This window comes from Daphnia pulicaria, chromosome 10, assembly GCF_021234035.1.
Source record: "Daphnia pulicaria isolate SC F1-1A chromosome 10, SC_F0-13Bv2, whole genome shotgun sequence".
Lineage (NCBI taxonomy): Eukaryota > Metazoa > Arthropoda > Branchiopoda > Diplostraca > Daphniidae > Daphnia > Daphnia pulicaria.
The window spans coordinates 5,620,153-5,636,416 of record NC_060922.1 but is presented as its reverse complement, the minus strand read 5'-3'; the positions used below and the strand labels follow the sequence as shown (position 1 = coordinate 5,636,416).

The window sequence follows — 16,264 nt, the reverse complement described above, 5'->3', positions numbered from 1 at the left end:
AATTTTACAATATTTAACATATAAAAATTGGATTTAATCATTTAATTGAATGGATACTTGCCAATTTCAGAATTATTTATTTTCAAAGTTAATAAGTTTTATGTTTTTGTTCAACACAGTATATAACATAAGACCAAGGGGGATAAACATAAGAGGGGCAAAAGGTATAAACAAACTATGGAACTATTACCTATTACCTATTAACTATGAATGCAACTATGGAGTTATTATCATAGCATAGAAAACTTTTATATTTGGTAACTATTAATGACAGAAATGTGAAATGGAAGAACATAACGAAGAAATAGTGTCTTGGTTAAACAGCTTTTAATACAGGTAAGCACAAGTAGGCTGGTGGTTAGAACTGCAACTGCAATGACATCTCAAACAACAGCCAACAATGGAACAACCTATGAAATAAATTGAAATGTAACTTAAGAAAAATAAAATCCCAAAAGCATTCCAAGGCTTAAGTAAAGGACAAAGAGAAATCTTTAATATGAGAAAAGTCTTCAATTGTGTTCAACAGAATCTTTTTATCTGCAACTTATCTACCTTAACCAATTATGAGTCTTATTACTTAGTAAAAAATTTGGAACTCAAAACTAAATACCTTCAATAGAGGTTCTTCCTTAAAAAAAAAGTAAACAAGGAATATTTCCGTGTGGCTGTAAAGCATCGACCACGTGCTTACTTGCTAAGGCAAGAATGAAACGCCGTTGTAGCTGCAATTGAATTGTAATGTTAAAATAAAACCATTATGATTTAATCCTACAAAGAAATGGTTACCTTTCTTAATATGCAAGAAAAAAATGCTGACTTATGCTCATACACCAACCAACTAAAGAAGGAAATTGAATATAATTTTCAAATTTACATTAACACCCTACTAGGGCATCAATTGGCACTACCTAAAAAATTGAAAAAAAAAATTACTAGCTATAACTATCAGCAAAGCAATTGCTCCAGTTTCAAAACTAAAAAGATCAAAACTTGTCAGTAATGGTGGACTAGAAAAATCTTTAACTTGGATTGAAAAAATCAATTATCAAATATTGAATAAAATTCAAATTCAACACAATCACCTTTACTGTGGAGGCTTGCGGCATAGATAAGGTTTACTTCAATGTCCATCAGCCACGTACTGAGGACAGAATTGAAGAATGAGAGATGAGACACTGCAATTAAGTCACTTACAATTCCCACATAACAATGTTTTAAAAATTGAATTCCAGTTACCTGTTTAAGAACCCAGGAAAATATCGAATGATAATGAACACGAAACTGAACGACCATGTGAATTTCCCCTTCACTCGAACTGTCTATAAACGCTGTACGTCTAAAACATTTTTAACGAAAATCTAATAGATTTAGGGAAGCATCGACAATTTTCAACACAATTAATAACACGACTTTTTTCCAATAAGTAATCGACCACAGCACGACATACTAAATGTCAATCGAATTACCTTCTTCATGGAGCATGTCATGGAGTCTTCCTAAACATGTGGTGTACGAGACGTATTTCGGCAACGATCGCAACAGCATCGACCACGTTCTGGAATTAATTGTACGTCCATCTCACTGTAATTCAACAGCAAATGTTGAAATAAACATCGTCCAGATGAAACTTAGTTAATAAATAAAATTCTAGTTACCTTTTGTTACAAAATTACACAAATCAATTGCTCATTTTAATTCCATTTTTCTTTGAAGTTTGATGAGACGAAAATAACTTCTCATCATCTCACCCGCCATTCTACAATCGAATGATTTACAAAGGCAGTACAAGTACATGAATGGTTCCGCCATCTGGTGGCCACAAACCATTTGCGCCACCTTGTGAAAATAATTATTTTATGAAATGGAGTTATAATCCAAAATGATTACTTTAAGGTGCAACAGTAGCAAAAAAAAAATCCAAATATTACATATTACAATGAAGAGTCCTCATTACCAACCCTTTTGTCTTTTGATGATTGTTATGAACAGCAGTAAGCCAGTTGCAGTAAACCAGTAACACGCTGAATAGTAAATAAATAAAAGTCCAACTACGTTTTTTTTAAATTATTTCTATCTTGGATGCGCGTAAGAATATGGATCTTTTGCTAATACGATTATTAAATTGTTATTTTCTGTTTGCCCCACCATTCCAACTTGCAGGATTGCAACATGCTGTTCCAGGGCGGATCGTTCTTCGTTCACGAGGGTATGCCCTACTGTGAGATCCATTACCACGCCAAGAGAGGTTCGCTCTGCGCCGGATGCCACAAGCCGATTACCGGTAACGATTTTCTTCTTCTTCTTCTTTATTTTCTCTTTAATAGACATCCCCCTCCCCCCCCCCCCATAACACTTGCGTGAAAAAACAACAACCGTTTAACCTCATTTTCTCTATTCACCCATTATACTGTAACTGCTGTATACGATGTGAATGAATTTGTTTGTTATTGTTCTTTTGTTATCACGCGAAAAACAAAACAAAATCAGGTCGGTGCATCACGGCCATGTTCAAGAAGTTTCACCCGGAACACTTTGTCTGCTCCTATTGCCTGAAACAGTTGAAGAAGGGCACGTTCAAAGAGCAAGGAGACAAGCCGTACTGCCACGGATGTTTCGAGCGCCTATTCGGATGAAAAACCAAAACAATTCCGGAAAGGAATGAAACAACAACAGCAAACAATAATGATTTTGAAAAATGATTCATTTCTTCTGTTTTTTAATGATTGGGAGGGGAAGAACAATTGACGACGGACTCCACGTTTACAATGTAATAACACATGTGAAAAGATAACCACCCCCCCCCCCACTCAATCCACATCGAATTCTATTTTTCAATGTAATCCCCGCCCGCCCACGCCCCCCATGAAGGAAACCAGCGCATAAAAAAAGGAAAAGAAAATGACACGCACACACATTTTCTATATACTTACACTATACTACATTACAGTATAAATCTTTATTCGATTTCTACCATAAATATTCTTAGGGCGACATCCCATGAAACCAATTTTTTTCCTGGTTAATCGGTTAACCATTTTTTGGGGGGGTTTTCCAGCCAACGTCTTTTGCCTCTATCGGCTCATCTTTCAAAGTGGTTTCTCTAGTTTGTTTAGTTGTCATTGGATAAACCAAGTGGTGAGGGAAACAAAAAAGGAAATGAAGTTTTAAACCTCCCTCCCGCTCCTAACGCTTGATTCACCGCCGAGACGCACAAAAAACTACGCAAAACTAATGATGAAACTCTGAAAAAAGAAAGAAATACTTTTAGTCCCATAACAAAAAGACAAAAAATAGAAAAACCAAAATGAGAATCAACTGCTGTTGCTGATGGTTTAAGAATTGAATTTGGTAGGCAGGTGTATTTATTTAATTATGTATAAAAATGTACAAAACATTTAGCAATGATGACGAAGGAACAATCTTTCCAGATTTAAAAAAAAGGGGGGAAGTTGGGATGTCGGAGGATAAAATAGGAGGAAATGAATCTTTTTGTTTTCGTCAGTGTAAAAATTCGATTTGGTTTGAAGGGAAAAATGTCGAAATTGGAATTTAACTAGACGGCCATGTTTTTGGCCGGATCGACGCGGACTTTGAGAAAGAGAACGTCGTCCTTGACAAAGTGACGCTTCTTGAGCATTTCGTGCGAGACGAAGCGCGGGAATCCGAATCCGAGAGCGTCGGGCTCGCGCGACGGCCGCTGAAAGTTCTCCCACGTCGGATCGGGAATGAAACTCTCGACGATGTTACACGCCTATAAAAATAATACGAAAAAAAAAGAAAAACAATTTTTTTTATTTCTCTCGTGTTTAATGATTTCTCCAGCTCACTGTGTAGTAGTAATCTATCACAAATGGAATGAAAACGAGCACATTTTTATGGTTGAAAAAAAGAAAAAGAAGTTTCTAACGGATGTGAAAGGCGAAAAAGAATGTTTTACCTTGTCGGGATTGGCGGCCTGGTCGTAGAGCGTGAACGAAACTGTGTGAGAGAAAGGCCACTTGAGAAGGGCGTCGTACTCTCCCGGCAAGATTTTGATGTAAATGGAGACGTAAGCTCCTTCTCCCGACCCGTTACCATTCAAGAACAATGACGCCTGAACACCAAACAGAAAACCAAGAAAAATACAGTTATTAATCACGAAAAGAATTTGACTGTATAGGAAAAGAATGCGGAAAAGTTCAGTGAACTTTTAGTCGGTTCCCGTGCGACAACGGAAAAAAGGAGCTGAGCAGAGAGAGATAAGACATACCTGCAATTTGTATCCGTACTGGCTGGTGTAGAAAGGAGCCGAGATGAGCTCGAAACCCTCCTTGATTCGAGCTTCAGCGATTTTGGTCTGGACGTCGTTGATGCGCCACAGGAAAGTGCCCGAATAGTTGAGCGACACACGCGAGACGCTCGAGCGCAACGTCGAAAGCTGCTGCTGCTGCCGGCTGGCCAGCCCGCACATCAGGAGCAGGTGCTGCTTCATCCCTTCTTCTTGGTGTTTGTCCAACGAGAATCGAGGACCCTATACAAACAATATCAAAATGTTTCTTGATTAAACGTCATTCAATTTTTAGAAATGACGCCGACGACTCTCTCGGCTTTCACCGGTTGCGTCCGGCCCAGTAATTTCTTTGATATCGGCAGCAGTTTGCCGCTTTCACTCTACTTTATTTGTTTTGTTTTGAGGTTAATCATTTTACCTTAAATCGACATCCGGCCTCTTTGAAAGGACACGAGACCATGAGAGCCGGGCAGTTGTCTTTGAGATGTGACTCGAGTTCTTCGCGGACGACTTTTGGCGAGTCGCACTGGTTGGGGCAGGCGATGGGGAAGCGTCCGCACTTGGCGTGATGGGCCGGCAGCGTGTCGAAGCCGAAATCTTTGGCGCAGTAGCGGCAAGCCACCAGGCGCTTGGCGCACTCGATGGCCTTGTGCTGCATCATCTGCTTGCGGCTGACTTTCTGGCCGCACTTGTTGTCGCAGTAGACCGGCTCCATCGTGCAGGTGCCGACGTGACTCTGATCAATATCAAAACAAAAAATAAAAATCAGGAAATGAATCATTGCACATTTTTTCCTTTCCAAGAAAAAGAAGATTTAATGTAATTATAAATATATGATCTATACGATTCGCGCTGTGTATAATGACGCAAGAGAGTACAGTACAACATTTCCGGTGGCGCCGGATCCGCACGATAAAATCTTCCGAGTTCCCCCCTCTTCTCTTTATTACTGAACAACTTTTTCCCATCCGGCAGAAAATATTACAATGACCCCCTCTCTCTGCATCCCCGCCGCTTGTGCTACGCAACAACATCACAACAACACAGCCAGCAGCCCCACCCGCTTCACATCCGCTTGGTTAATAAGGTTCAACTCAGTTTTGTATTTTTTTTTTCTTCCATACAGACTGCTGGGAGAGACCTGTCATGATTAACATAAAGTTTCAACCCAATGCATAATTTTGTGACCAACCGTTTCCAACAGGTTTCCCTGTTCAGTTCTTTTTTGCGCTACACAAAAAAAACCGCTCGAGGGCGTGTGCGGTTTTTTTTTCTTTAACCGATCACGTCTTAATTATTCACACACAAACTATTTGATTATGCATTAGAACAAAAAATTTTCCGCTTTTTTTGGTTGTTGGTGTTGTTTACCAGGTCTGAGTGAGATTTGCTACGATTGGCGCATACGGTTTGACCCTGCGGGGGGAATTTGGAATTGACGTGAGCGCCGATCGAGAGCGGAGGCGGATGCTGGCGATTACCGCCGACCATCAGGCGATGACTCGAAGTGGGTGGGTACAAAGCTCTGGGTGGTTTGGTGGGTCCCGGATTGCCACCGCTGTTGTTGTTGTTGCCGTTGATGGTCGACGCCAAAAGACTGGCGAACGGATCGGCCGATTCGAACGAACTGACACTGCCGTAACTTTTCAAACTGCTGCTGATGGACGGCGGAGTGACACTGACGCTGTTCTGACGCAACCGAAACGGCTGGTACACGGACAGAGACGACTGCTGCTGCTGCTGCACCGATTGTTGTTGTTGTTGTTGCTGTTGTTTCAATTTGTTGGACCTTTGCTGCTGGCCGTTTTCGTAATCCAGCGACGACCACGAAGTGACAATCGGAGCCATTTTGTTTTTTTTTTTTGTTTCTGGGAACCAGAGGGTTTGGTGAGGGGGGAAAACAAGGTAACACGATATCTATCGAAAGGGAGGGCGGTGGGTGGGAGATATTGGATTTGTCTAAATCAACCCAACACACAAATCTATACTATCTATAAGAAGAACGCACACAACCGCTCCGGTGAGCGGTTCGCTGAGGACTAAAGGGGCTTAGTCACTTTCCGCTTGGTCTAGCACACTGGCAACTCTCTCACGCACTCACTTATTCCGCCGGTAGAATAGAGGAGGAGAAGGAGGAGGAACCGAGTTTTCTCTTATTGGGTTTTTCTCTCTCTCTTTTCTTGTTTTGTGTTTGTGTCGGGAGGGGGGTGCTCTCATCCGGCCTCTATGTGTGTAAGATGGGGGGGAAACCACTCCCTCGGTGAAGGAAAAAAAAACCTTTTGACCTTAGCTGGATGGCGTTGTCTGCTGCATTTGAATGTGTGTGAACGCGTGACTTCTTTTTTTCCTACAGGAGGATCTACATAGGGCGCCGCGCGGTATCATCATCATCATCAACACTTTTCTTTCCCTTTTTCCTTCTTTTTTAAACTTTTATGGAAAGGAGAAACAGAAAAAAGAGTCTCACGCTCTTGAACGAACGTCACTCGGGAGGAAAGAAGAAGAAAAAAGGTCAATCCGGTTCAACTTTTCCCGATTCAAACTTCGCGGGGAAAATGTTACGTATAACATTACGTAATAATATTAAATGAAATTTTCTTTTCCATTTTTCTATTATAGCCGATGGATTCGGAGCACGCGATAGGATTTACACGAATAAATCGTATCGGGAAAAACTTGTGAAAAATTCAAAATTAGTGGCCAGGCTATCCAATGTACTAAAAGGGAAAAGAAAACAAAAATGATGGCGTCGGTTGGCGGTTGCCGGTGAGGAGAAGGTGGTGCATCTCCTCTCTCACCTCAATCACCCCCACACGTGAGATAGTCCTTGACTCTGCCCGAATATGCGGCCGAAGGAAAAAAAAAGATAAAAAAAAGAGAACGAAAATATAAAAACGAACGCGCGTCCAGTTCCCACGACTTTTCCAACCGACTCCCAACACCTTATACTACACATCTCCCAGGTTTAGTCGTTCCCCTTATCTTTTATCCTGTGTGTCTGTGTGTGTTTGCCCTTTATAGTTGTACGAAAGAAAAGGACTTTCGTTCTTCCGGTGATTAGCTCCGCTAGGTATATCTACCACGAAGAGACAGGAGCCCCCTATAGCAGGACAGGACCTCGCCGGAGAGACACATATCTACCACCGCTGTACCTAATTGCACACAGTCCATAATTCAACCCCCGCCGGGTTGCCCGCTCTACGACCCTGTGTCGCTCAAAAAAACTTCTAATCAAACCACCGCGCGCGTTCCACTTCGGGATAAAAACTTCAATCATTCTTCTGGTTGTCTCTCTTCACGCTATCTCATTTGGGTTAGAGTGTCACCCTCGTCCTTGCAGTCCCATTTAGCCAATCAAAAGTATATATAAAAATAATAAGGTAGATAGACAATACACAAAAAATAGAAAAAAAAAACCAGAACATGTTACTATCAAAAAGCCCTTTGGGTGTTTACGCAACGCAACGAACCCACTCACATTTTTGTTGTTGTTTCGTTACACATTTCGTGGAAAATTGGGGGGGAATTTGGAATTCGAAGGATTTTTTGTGTGTTGTGTTTTTCCTTTTGTCCTTTTTTTTCGTTAAGTTTCCGTTGGACTTGCTTTTGATATAATATTCGATACGGTAATAATACGAGAAATGTGAAGAAATAATCGTTAAAAAAGGGGAAAAAAAGCGGCAGGGATTTGTTGTTTCGATTGCCCCCGGGCGGCGACTCTATAATTTCATACGCTAACCAACTAACAAGAAACAAGAAGAAGGAAACAAATGGAAAAACTTACATCGTATTGGAGACCGTTGAATTCGACTTGGCAGTAATCGCAAATCTGGCGCCGGTTTGGGCAGAAATTTCGGCCGTGATCGTCGTGGGCCAGACGGGAAACTTGCTGGCCGCACTGCATCCGACACGGAATGGCGTCCAGTGTACACGACAGCAAATGAGCCTAAATGGGTGGAACGGCGGAAGGACCATAAAAGAAACAAAAAAGAGGAACACTCATCAGTATGAAAGAATCGCCAACTTTCCCAGCGTTTGACACACAAAATAAAACAGACCCAAAATAAATACAAACTTTCTCTGCCTCCCCTTAAACTATCGGATGGCATCACATTCCCATCCGTTCCGCTTTTTTTGAACGGTAACGAACCGAGGCCAACACAACAAAAGAGGGGAGAGATTAACTATCGATTGATTGCAAGTGTATCGATTTCTCTTGGCGGTTTCAAAAACGAACGAACGAACGAAAATGACAGTTGGAAAAGTAGACGAACAACCCAGAAACCCAGTGGGGTCGTCACTCAACGGTTTCCAACGTGTAACCGACACGTTACACGAGCTGCGACACGTCATCCATCTCTTTCCTCCGCGCCAACCAATAACCCCCCCGCAAGTTAATCGACTTGGACCAACTTTTAGTACTTTAATTCGTGAGCTATAATTCCGCGTAGATATTCATCTTTAAAAAAAAAAAAAAAAATTAACAGAGAAAGCACACGTGATGCGCTACACAAGTACCCGCATGATTCCAATCAGACCGTATACGGGTTCCGTTGTTTTTTGTAGTTGTTGTAAAGAAATAATTAGAATCAAATGTACTACCCCCCTCCCGTATAGATCGGATTATCTGATAACAAATTTCCCGGTGTTTGTGAGTGCCATCCCCCACCCACCCGAATGAGTTTCCGACCAAATTCCGATACATCGCCACTTTTTCTTTTTGGTTTGTCGAAAAGGAAATACTGGATACTATTACATTTAGAGAAAACCATCGTATAGGACGGAATTGTAAGACATTTGAAAAGGGAAAGGAAAAAAAAATGTCACGTCTGGTCGTATTGAATATCTACAGATATACAATTTCCCTTGTCTAAAATGTTTACATTTGTTTGGGTTGGGATCTGTTGGCAAGTTGCTGCGATGGGCCTGGCATCAGTGCGGAAAGTATCCGATTTTTGGGGAGAGAGAGAGAGACTTTCTATTTATCTATGAATAACGCACACGTAATAGTCCGAAATGGGAGGTGGGGTGGGCGGACAGACAATAACCGGGAGCTTACTCAAACATGGGCAGAGAATGTGTGTGTGTGTTTTTCTTAATTTCCATAAATACCTTGAGCTTGCGCAATTCTCCATTCCAATCGCATCCTTCTTTGCGGTGGATGCAATAGACGACCGAGCTGAAGATGGTTTTCTGCGAAGACGATTCCGGGTACACCTGCCATGACGGAAATGAGTCAGGAAGAAAAAACAAGAAAACAAGATAAAATTAGAATTGCAAATGAAGATGTAAACGACGCCATTTCATCACAGTCAACTTCCTTCCAAGGTGAAATCTCCAAAAAACATTTCCGACTTGGCAAGTTTAATTAGCCGACATTTTGTTACGCAATGATGATCTAATGGTCGGTCTAAATAAACGACGTCTACATATTTATATTATAGAGCGCGGACTATGCAATTATTATTTATGTACAGAAGTGAGTTGGGTGGCGTCGTAGAACGTCCACCGGGAGGATTTCCGTTGATAGGATGACGACGACGACGACGAAGAAGAAACGGCCATCGTGTGTCGAGCGGGCGGAGTGGGCGGAAGAACCGAAGGCGGCGGTGAAGATAACTCTGACCGCCAACCGCACTTTCTCACCATTTTCTTATTTATTTCCTTTTTCTTTCCCTTTCGTTAATTTCACGTTTAACGAAGAAAATGGGAAACGACGCTCGGCGTTCCCAAGCGCAGCAACAAACACTGACAAAACAAATGCGGCAACCTCTTGGAAACGGAACAGACGTGGATGAACTTGTGTGTGACAAACTCGGACGAGATCCAGCCGGCGACTGAGATGCTGTACTACCGTACACAACCCTATGTGAAACTACTGCTGCTGTTGATCTGTTTGTTGGTTGCCTATTCTATTTCCATCATCTGCTCGGCTGATGACGGGCACACACCCCCCTCTTCACATGTGCAACTGGTCCGTCGCTTCTTCTTCTTTCCCCCCCGCAAAGACCTTTTTTTCTTTCTACCAGTTCCTTCCTTTCTCCCTCGACGACTAACAAAGTTATACACATCATCCACGCATATGGGGATATCACACATAGACACACCTCCAAATAGAGAGGGGGTGAATATGGGTGGGGGGGGGATGATGTTTTGATGTTTCCCCTCTTGCTGGCCCGGCTGTCGCTCTCTCCTGCAGATGTGTGGACCGACCCCTTATAATACTCGGCACTGGATGGATTGAGAGAGACTCTATAGAGTGTGGCTCTACTACCAGCATATGTACACATGGTTCCCTGCTGCTGCAATGAACTTCTCTTTAACTCTTAAGCATGTCCGAGTCTCTCTTCTTTTTTTCCGGCTTTTGTTGGGCCGTTTCTTTTGACTAGTAGCTCAAGTCTATTGTGATCCGACCCAATGGCCGGCCTCGATATCACAAGAGAGGAAAAAGTTGATAAGGACAATATATGTGGAAAGAGTTCAGTTCAGCTTGTTAAAAAATATAGGAGCTAGATAAAAGACACCAGAAAGGGTTGTCCTTGTTATTGTCGATATCTTTTTTCACTTGGCCTGTGGCTGGGATAAATAAAGATGTAGCTGTGTGTAGATAACAAGAGAGCGATATAGAATTTCAGTTCTATAATCTAATCAAAATGTGCTGGTGCGACTGTAGTTCAGAGCGCGGGTCTATTGAACCGTCACTAACAGAAAAAGGTGTCGGTGGGGTTCGCTCTATCTGCAAGTGGTTCTTCTTTAAAGGTCTTTTGTTCTTCAGAGGGGGCTGGATGAAGGGGGGCTGTAAGGTGGGTAGCTGCTGGTTTAAATAGCGTCCACCATATGGTTTGTTTTTTCACTGACCCCCGGAATAAAATATGCAAGGGCGGTGTTCAAAAAAATGGGGAACACAAAAAGAGAAAAAATGAAAAAGAAACGGCTTCCCTTACAAGGGTCACGCGAGGCTGCACCCTCTCCCCGCTGCTAATGGTTCCACCACATGTGTTATATAGGGATGGATGGATAGAGAGAGAGAAAGCCGGCGTATAGATACTACGCCGGAAACTGCTTCCGTCAAAAAAATAAAAAGGGAAACAGCTGTCTTTCCCTATCTCGGACATTTAAACTTTCGATTAAAAACTATGGAGGTTTTTTTTTAAACCCAAAAAACAGAGAAATCATGTTTCTCACATTTCACATCTGGTTTGTTTAAATCATTCCGGCGGCGGATGACATCACAAGTCAAAAGTATTTTTTTTGTGTGTGTGTGGGTAGTGTATCTTACCTTACTGAACTCCATGGAATTGCTGGTCTCGTCGTCATCCGAACACGTCAGGATACTGTCACTGATAAAACAAAACAAAAAAAGAACTTTGTAAATAACATTTTTCTTCTTTCACATTTTCTGAGATGAGAAATAAATTTCACTATTTTTGCATAAATAATTCGATGATCTAACCTAGAGAGATTGTAAACCAGAGCCGTGGGTGTGATGGAATCGACGGATTTCCAACGGGCCAAACAGAATTGCGACAAAACACTCATCTTATCACTTGCGCACAAATTTAACAAAATGAAATCTAAAACAAAACTTGTTCGAATCGGCGCTGGGACTGAAGGAAACAGACGTCAGCCTTGCGCTGCGGGCCGAGGAGGAATACAATCTGGTCGGTCCGCTCTCTGCTCTTTCGGGAAATGCAATGGGAAAAAAAGAAGAAGAAGAACCGGCAACCCAAAAGTGAACTGAATACTACCGAAACAATTCTAAATGGGAGGGGAGAACGGCGACGGAGGGTTGAAGCAGAACATAATACTGGAGAAAAAAATAAAAATAAAAAGGGAAAACTACGACCACATCCACCCAGAGCTCCGACGACGAGATATATAGGAAACGAACGCGACGACTATTACAATGCATACACGCGACCACCCGTAGCTCACGCCCATTGGCTAAAGGAAAGAAGAAAAAAAAAATCCCCTGCGGAGGGAATCCGAGTTATTGTATATTTATTTATACGCTATATGGGTCCGGGAAAATATATATAATACGAACAAAATCCATAAGAGAACGAAGGGCCCCATATTGAAAGAAACATTCAAAGGATATTAAAAATAAAATAGAAGAAGTAGTAGCTACCATATTCTTTTTTGGTTAATTCTTCTAGTGTATTATATGGTATGTATAAAATAGCCAGCAGAGAATTTGAATGTAGGTCATTTCTAGCCGATCTGCCATTGGCCAGTCGCAGAAGAAGAAGCTCGTTTGCATAAATTACATTTACGGTCAAGCTGTAAATTGATGTGGTGTGTGTGTGTGTGCAGACGCACTAAACGGCCGTCCCTGCTAATTGGACTTGTCTACTCCGTGTGAGAAAAGATGAAACACAAACCGAACGAAAGTCAAATATAAAAAAACGAATTTCTACAGGAATAATAAAACACAAAAAAGCCGAACGAGAGAATGTTGTCCTTGTCCCTTTTCTTGTATGACTGTCCAATGTCCCACATAATATACCATTGCCAAGATGTCGGCAACCCAAATGTTTCTCTTATTCGGCTATATACATTGACATGTTACACCTATCGACAATGGACGGCGTTGTGCGTGTCTTTTTTTTGTTAACTGACTGTGCAGTTCCTTCTTTTCTCGTGAGTTACTATGGCACAATAGAGGGCGGAGTGTGGCGGATGCGCATCCCACTTCCACCCCACTTCCGCTCTCTTAAAGGAAACAAAAACACAAAATAGACTGCGCGTCAATTCCCCTCCGAAGAAACTAAATAAAAGTGTTTTCACAAGACGAGGCCAAGGCGATAGGACATTTTCAAACCGAGGAGAGAAGTAAAAAAGAGACTCGTTTTGGGTTGGTGTTACATTGAAAAAGTAGATGTAAGCCAACAGTTTCAAGGTTTCGCTACGGTTTGGCTTACACACCCAAACACAGAGGGACTCTGTCGATGCCCAGTCAACAGTAGCTAAATAGAATGACTACGTAATAATAATAGAGAGACCTCTGCTGGAAAGCGGATATCACGCCCACTAATAGAACTAAAAGTCATATTGGGGTGGAAATGTGTATGGCTTGCACTCGGATTTCCAATCAGGACGAAATGATTATTATTATTAGGGAGCCTCTAAATAATTCTGTTCGTTCGTCCTTTTTAAAAAAAAAAAAAAAATTAATTGAATCAAACAAAAGAAAGTCGACCTCGGATTGCGTTCGTAATTCGACACTGGCGACGCGCAATCCTTTTGTTTTGCTTTGTCGGGGGGAAAGTGAAATGACAAGTCGGGAAAAGATTAAAAGAATGGAGAAGGAAGAAGCCGTTGGTTGTTGTTGTTGTTTTTTCTGGTTACAATCTAACTTTGACTAGACGACAACATTTGAATCCTCAACGACGAGTCTAAATAACCAACATGAGCGCGGGAGGGGGAGATATTTCTCGTGTTACCATAGCAGCGTGAGCGACACACACACGACATGACTCGTTGGGTTTTCCGCTTTCCGTGACACTCAAGTTCCGTGGCAGTTGCGTTCCCTCCCTCAATAAATTGGGAGGGAATTTTTTCAAAAAACTAAAAATAAAAAACTAAAACAAAAACCCAAAAAGGGAAGAAGAAACAGACCGACGAAACAAATCAGCGCAACCGTTGGAAAAATAAGAAGAAAACAACTTACTCTTTCACGTTGGCGTAAAGAGGGATGGAACAGTCGTGATGATGAAGATCCCGGAGCAACGACATGATTTGGTTTTGTTCTTTTTTCCTTTTTTTTCGGTTGCGGTCGGTCGGTCGGTCGGGTTTTTTCTTTTCTTGGAAAAATGGTGACACTGAAATGTTTGAAGAGTCTTGCAAGCGTAACGGAGCTGTTTAAGATTTCAAAAGTATACCGGGTATGGTTTGTTTTAACAAACTTGATACGATAGGGAGAGAGTGAGAGACACCTGAACGGTGTAACACCAAGAGAAGAACTGAGTGAATCGACGATTGAACGACCTGACTTTAACGTCTCTCCTCCCCATCTCTTTTTAGGCTCTCTGCTGCTGGACTCTTATCCATCCAGCCCAGCTACTTGGAACCCCCCCTTCTCGAACCAGCCCCCCATCAATTGTCGGCATCCTCTTATTATTTTTTTAAAAGTTTCGGAAGGAGGCATATACGCGCGCCTTTAGCTCTCTATCTCTCTAACCGGGCGACAGCCAGACGTTATCCAGCTGCCTCTATTTCTTCTTACTCTTGACCGCTTCCTCTTGTTATTCTTCAGTTGGCTGCTGCTGCCCATTTAACCTATGATAACCCCTGAGGCGATGCCACGCGACACACCTGGCGTTCCTCCTTCTGTTATCCAGCAGCAACAGCACCTTCTTCTTCTTCTTCAGGGATAATAATAATAAGCCCACAGTGTTGACCTGCTGCAGACACACTTTTAAAAAAAAAAAGCCAAGGGTCTGTCTATAAAGAACTGCGCTACACAGTAAAACGTTTTGGTATCTTCTTCTTTTTATGAAGGTCCTGCTGTTGATCACGTGACTTGTTGCGCCGCTATTTTTGAAAAAATAAAAAAAATATTTAGTGGAACTTTAAAAAGAAAGTACACGCTGGACAGAATAGAATAGACAGCTGATTCATCCTGTTATTGCCTTTTCTTTCTCCCCCCTATTATGACTGCTTCTTCAACCCCTCATTTTTTCATACACACACACACACATACTGGAAATGTGTGTAGATTCCCCCCTGTCCGACAATTTAATAGTCATATAAGAAATCATCTCTCGCCGGTGAATGGGCGACCCGATTCAGAAGCACCTGGTCCCGTGCTGGCCCCTTCAACCAGAAGACGATTTATATCGTCATGTGTGTGCTGCTGTCTACCTGCGTGTTTATAGGGAAACAAACGGGGGAAGAGCATTCACATTCAAGTGGAAGAAAAGAGCAAGACCCTCATTTCACCTCCGATAAAGTCAAGAGCGTGTCAACGATGCCACTTTCTTTGATTTATTTCACGACACGCTGAAATGTCTAGACCGGTTTTTTCTGTGCCTGGAGAAAGTTACGGCCATTGCTTGTTGGTGTACATTATCGTTGTAAATGTAGTTGAAAAAACATAATGAAACTGAATTTAACCATTTGGTTTTTGGAAAAACGTAATACAATTAAATCAAAAATTTGTTTTTTTTTAACTAGATAATATTTGGATTATTATTCAGTTTTACCTTGTTTTTAAACTAAATAAAAAACTCAATACAAATAAATTCATAGTTCCCAATGTATCGAAAAAAGTGTTCACCAACGATAACCACCGAGTGACTTGTCCACATGAATGGAATGTTGTACAAGAAAACTCTGATACCTGAAATGATGCCTTTATCTTTTCCTTCTAATTCGGCCATGGTGACCTGGGCCTGGCCTCTGACAAGAATGAAAGCTATCTATGTCTGTGCTCTGCCTCAGCCAGCTCTTAACACTACAAAATAAATTCATACACACGTTTACGAAAACAAGACAAACATACCTGCCAAAATAGTGGAATGTCCATGGAGAAGTGCACAATCTATTTCCTTGTAGGTTTTACCGATGGTTTCTAGTATTTTTCTACATTTTCAAAAATTAAAAACAGAAGATTCGATGATTCAGCCAGGTGTGTCGTGTCTCGTGGTGTTGTTCGCTAAATTGTAGTCTGCAATCTCCAATCTGGGATGGTCCGGTTTTTCATTTTGCCAGATTGCGAAAATTAGTCGGAAGTTTTTTTTATCATTCGACTTTTTAATTGAATTTGTCTTTAAAAACGAAATATTTAATAAAATTATTGGGTTAAAAAAAATGATCTGGTACACAAATAAGTTATTTGAACAGAAAAGAATAATGCCCCATAAAAAAAATCAAAATCATATCCTTTATTTGTATCATTTTCTCCAGGAATTTCCTGTGCTCATCCTCGCGATATTTTTTAAGAGTACATACAAATTTGGGAGAAAAGAACCCAGGAGAAATTTCAGT

At 41.5% G+C, this 16,264-nt stretch overlaps 1 protein-coding gene and 2 long non-coding RNA genes across 13 annotated transcripts; 1 reads left to right on the top strand and 2 right to left on the bottom strand.

Annotated features, from left to right (window-relative positions):
• Positions 1-208: 208 nt before the first annotated feature.
• On the bottom strand, positions 209-1,769 carry LOC124314914. 4 transcript variants are annotated; one of them, XR_006911326.1, is made up of 7 exons: positions 1,659-1,769; positions 1,470-1,584; positions 1,240-1,339; positions 1,086-1,178; positions 790-911; positions 614-725; positions 209-410 (listed from the first exon to the last, which is right to left on the bottom strand). It is a non-coding gene; the product is annotated as an uncharacterized LOC124314914 (long non-coding RNA). The 4 variants fall into 4 exon arrangements; XR_006911324.1 differs by having other exon boundaries at positions 790-841; XR_006911325.1 differs by having other exon boundaries at positions 1,086-1,144.
• Positions 1,770-2,156: 387 nt separating this feature from the next.
• Positions 2,157-3,526, top strand: LOC124314906. The gene is made up of 2 exons (XR_006911310.1): positions 2,157-2,284; positions 2,491-3,526. It is a non-coding gene; the product is annotated as an uncharacterized LOC124314906 (long non-coding RNA).
• On the bottom strand, positions 3,051-15,947 carry LOC124314718 (TNF receptor-associated factor 4-like). Of its 8 annotated transcripts, none has more exons than XM_046780043.1 (9): positions 15,780-15,947; positions 13,947-14,809; positions 11,553-11,613; positions 9,386-9,490; positions 8,058-8,219; positions 4,692-5,009; positions 4,253-4,513; positions 3,941-4,096; positions 3,051-3,754 (listed from the first exon to the last, which is right to left on the bottom strand). In XM_046780043.1, exons 2-9 carry the CDS (start codon positions 14,009-14,011, stop codon positions 3,557-3,559), a joined length of 1,326 nt encoding a protein of 441 aa, XP_046635999.1. In that variant the 5' UTR covers positions 14,012-14,809; positions 15,780-15,947; the 3' UTR covers positions 3,051-3,556. The 8 variants fall into 8 exon arrangements, with proteins under 8 accessions (XP_046635999.1, XP_046636000.1, XP_046636001.1 ...); XM_046780044.1 differs by having other exon boundaries at positions 13,947-14,133; XM_046780045.1 differs by having other exon boundaries at positions 13,947-14,115.
• Positions 15,948-16,264: the final 317 nt, after the last annotated feature.

Excerpts from the sequence above, each read along its gene's own strand:
- LOC124314718 (XM_046780040.1), bottom strand. The coding sequence starts at position 6,121 with ATGGCTCCGATTGTCACTTCGTGGTCGTCGCTGGATTACGAAAACGGC. Across the intron at positions 4,514-4,691 it reads AGGCCGGATGTCGATTTAAG|GGTCCTCGATTCTCGTTGGA; the intron begins GTAAAATGATTA and ends TTGTTTGTATAG. Across the intron at positions 3,755-3,940 it reads AGGCCGCCAATCCCGACAAG|GCGTGTAACATCGTCGAGAG; the intron begins GTAAAACATTCT and ends TTATTTTTATAG.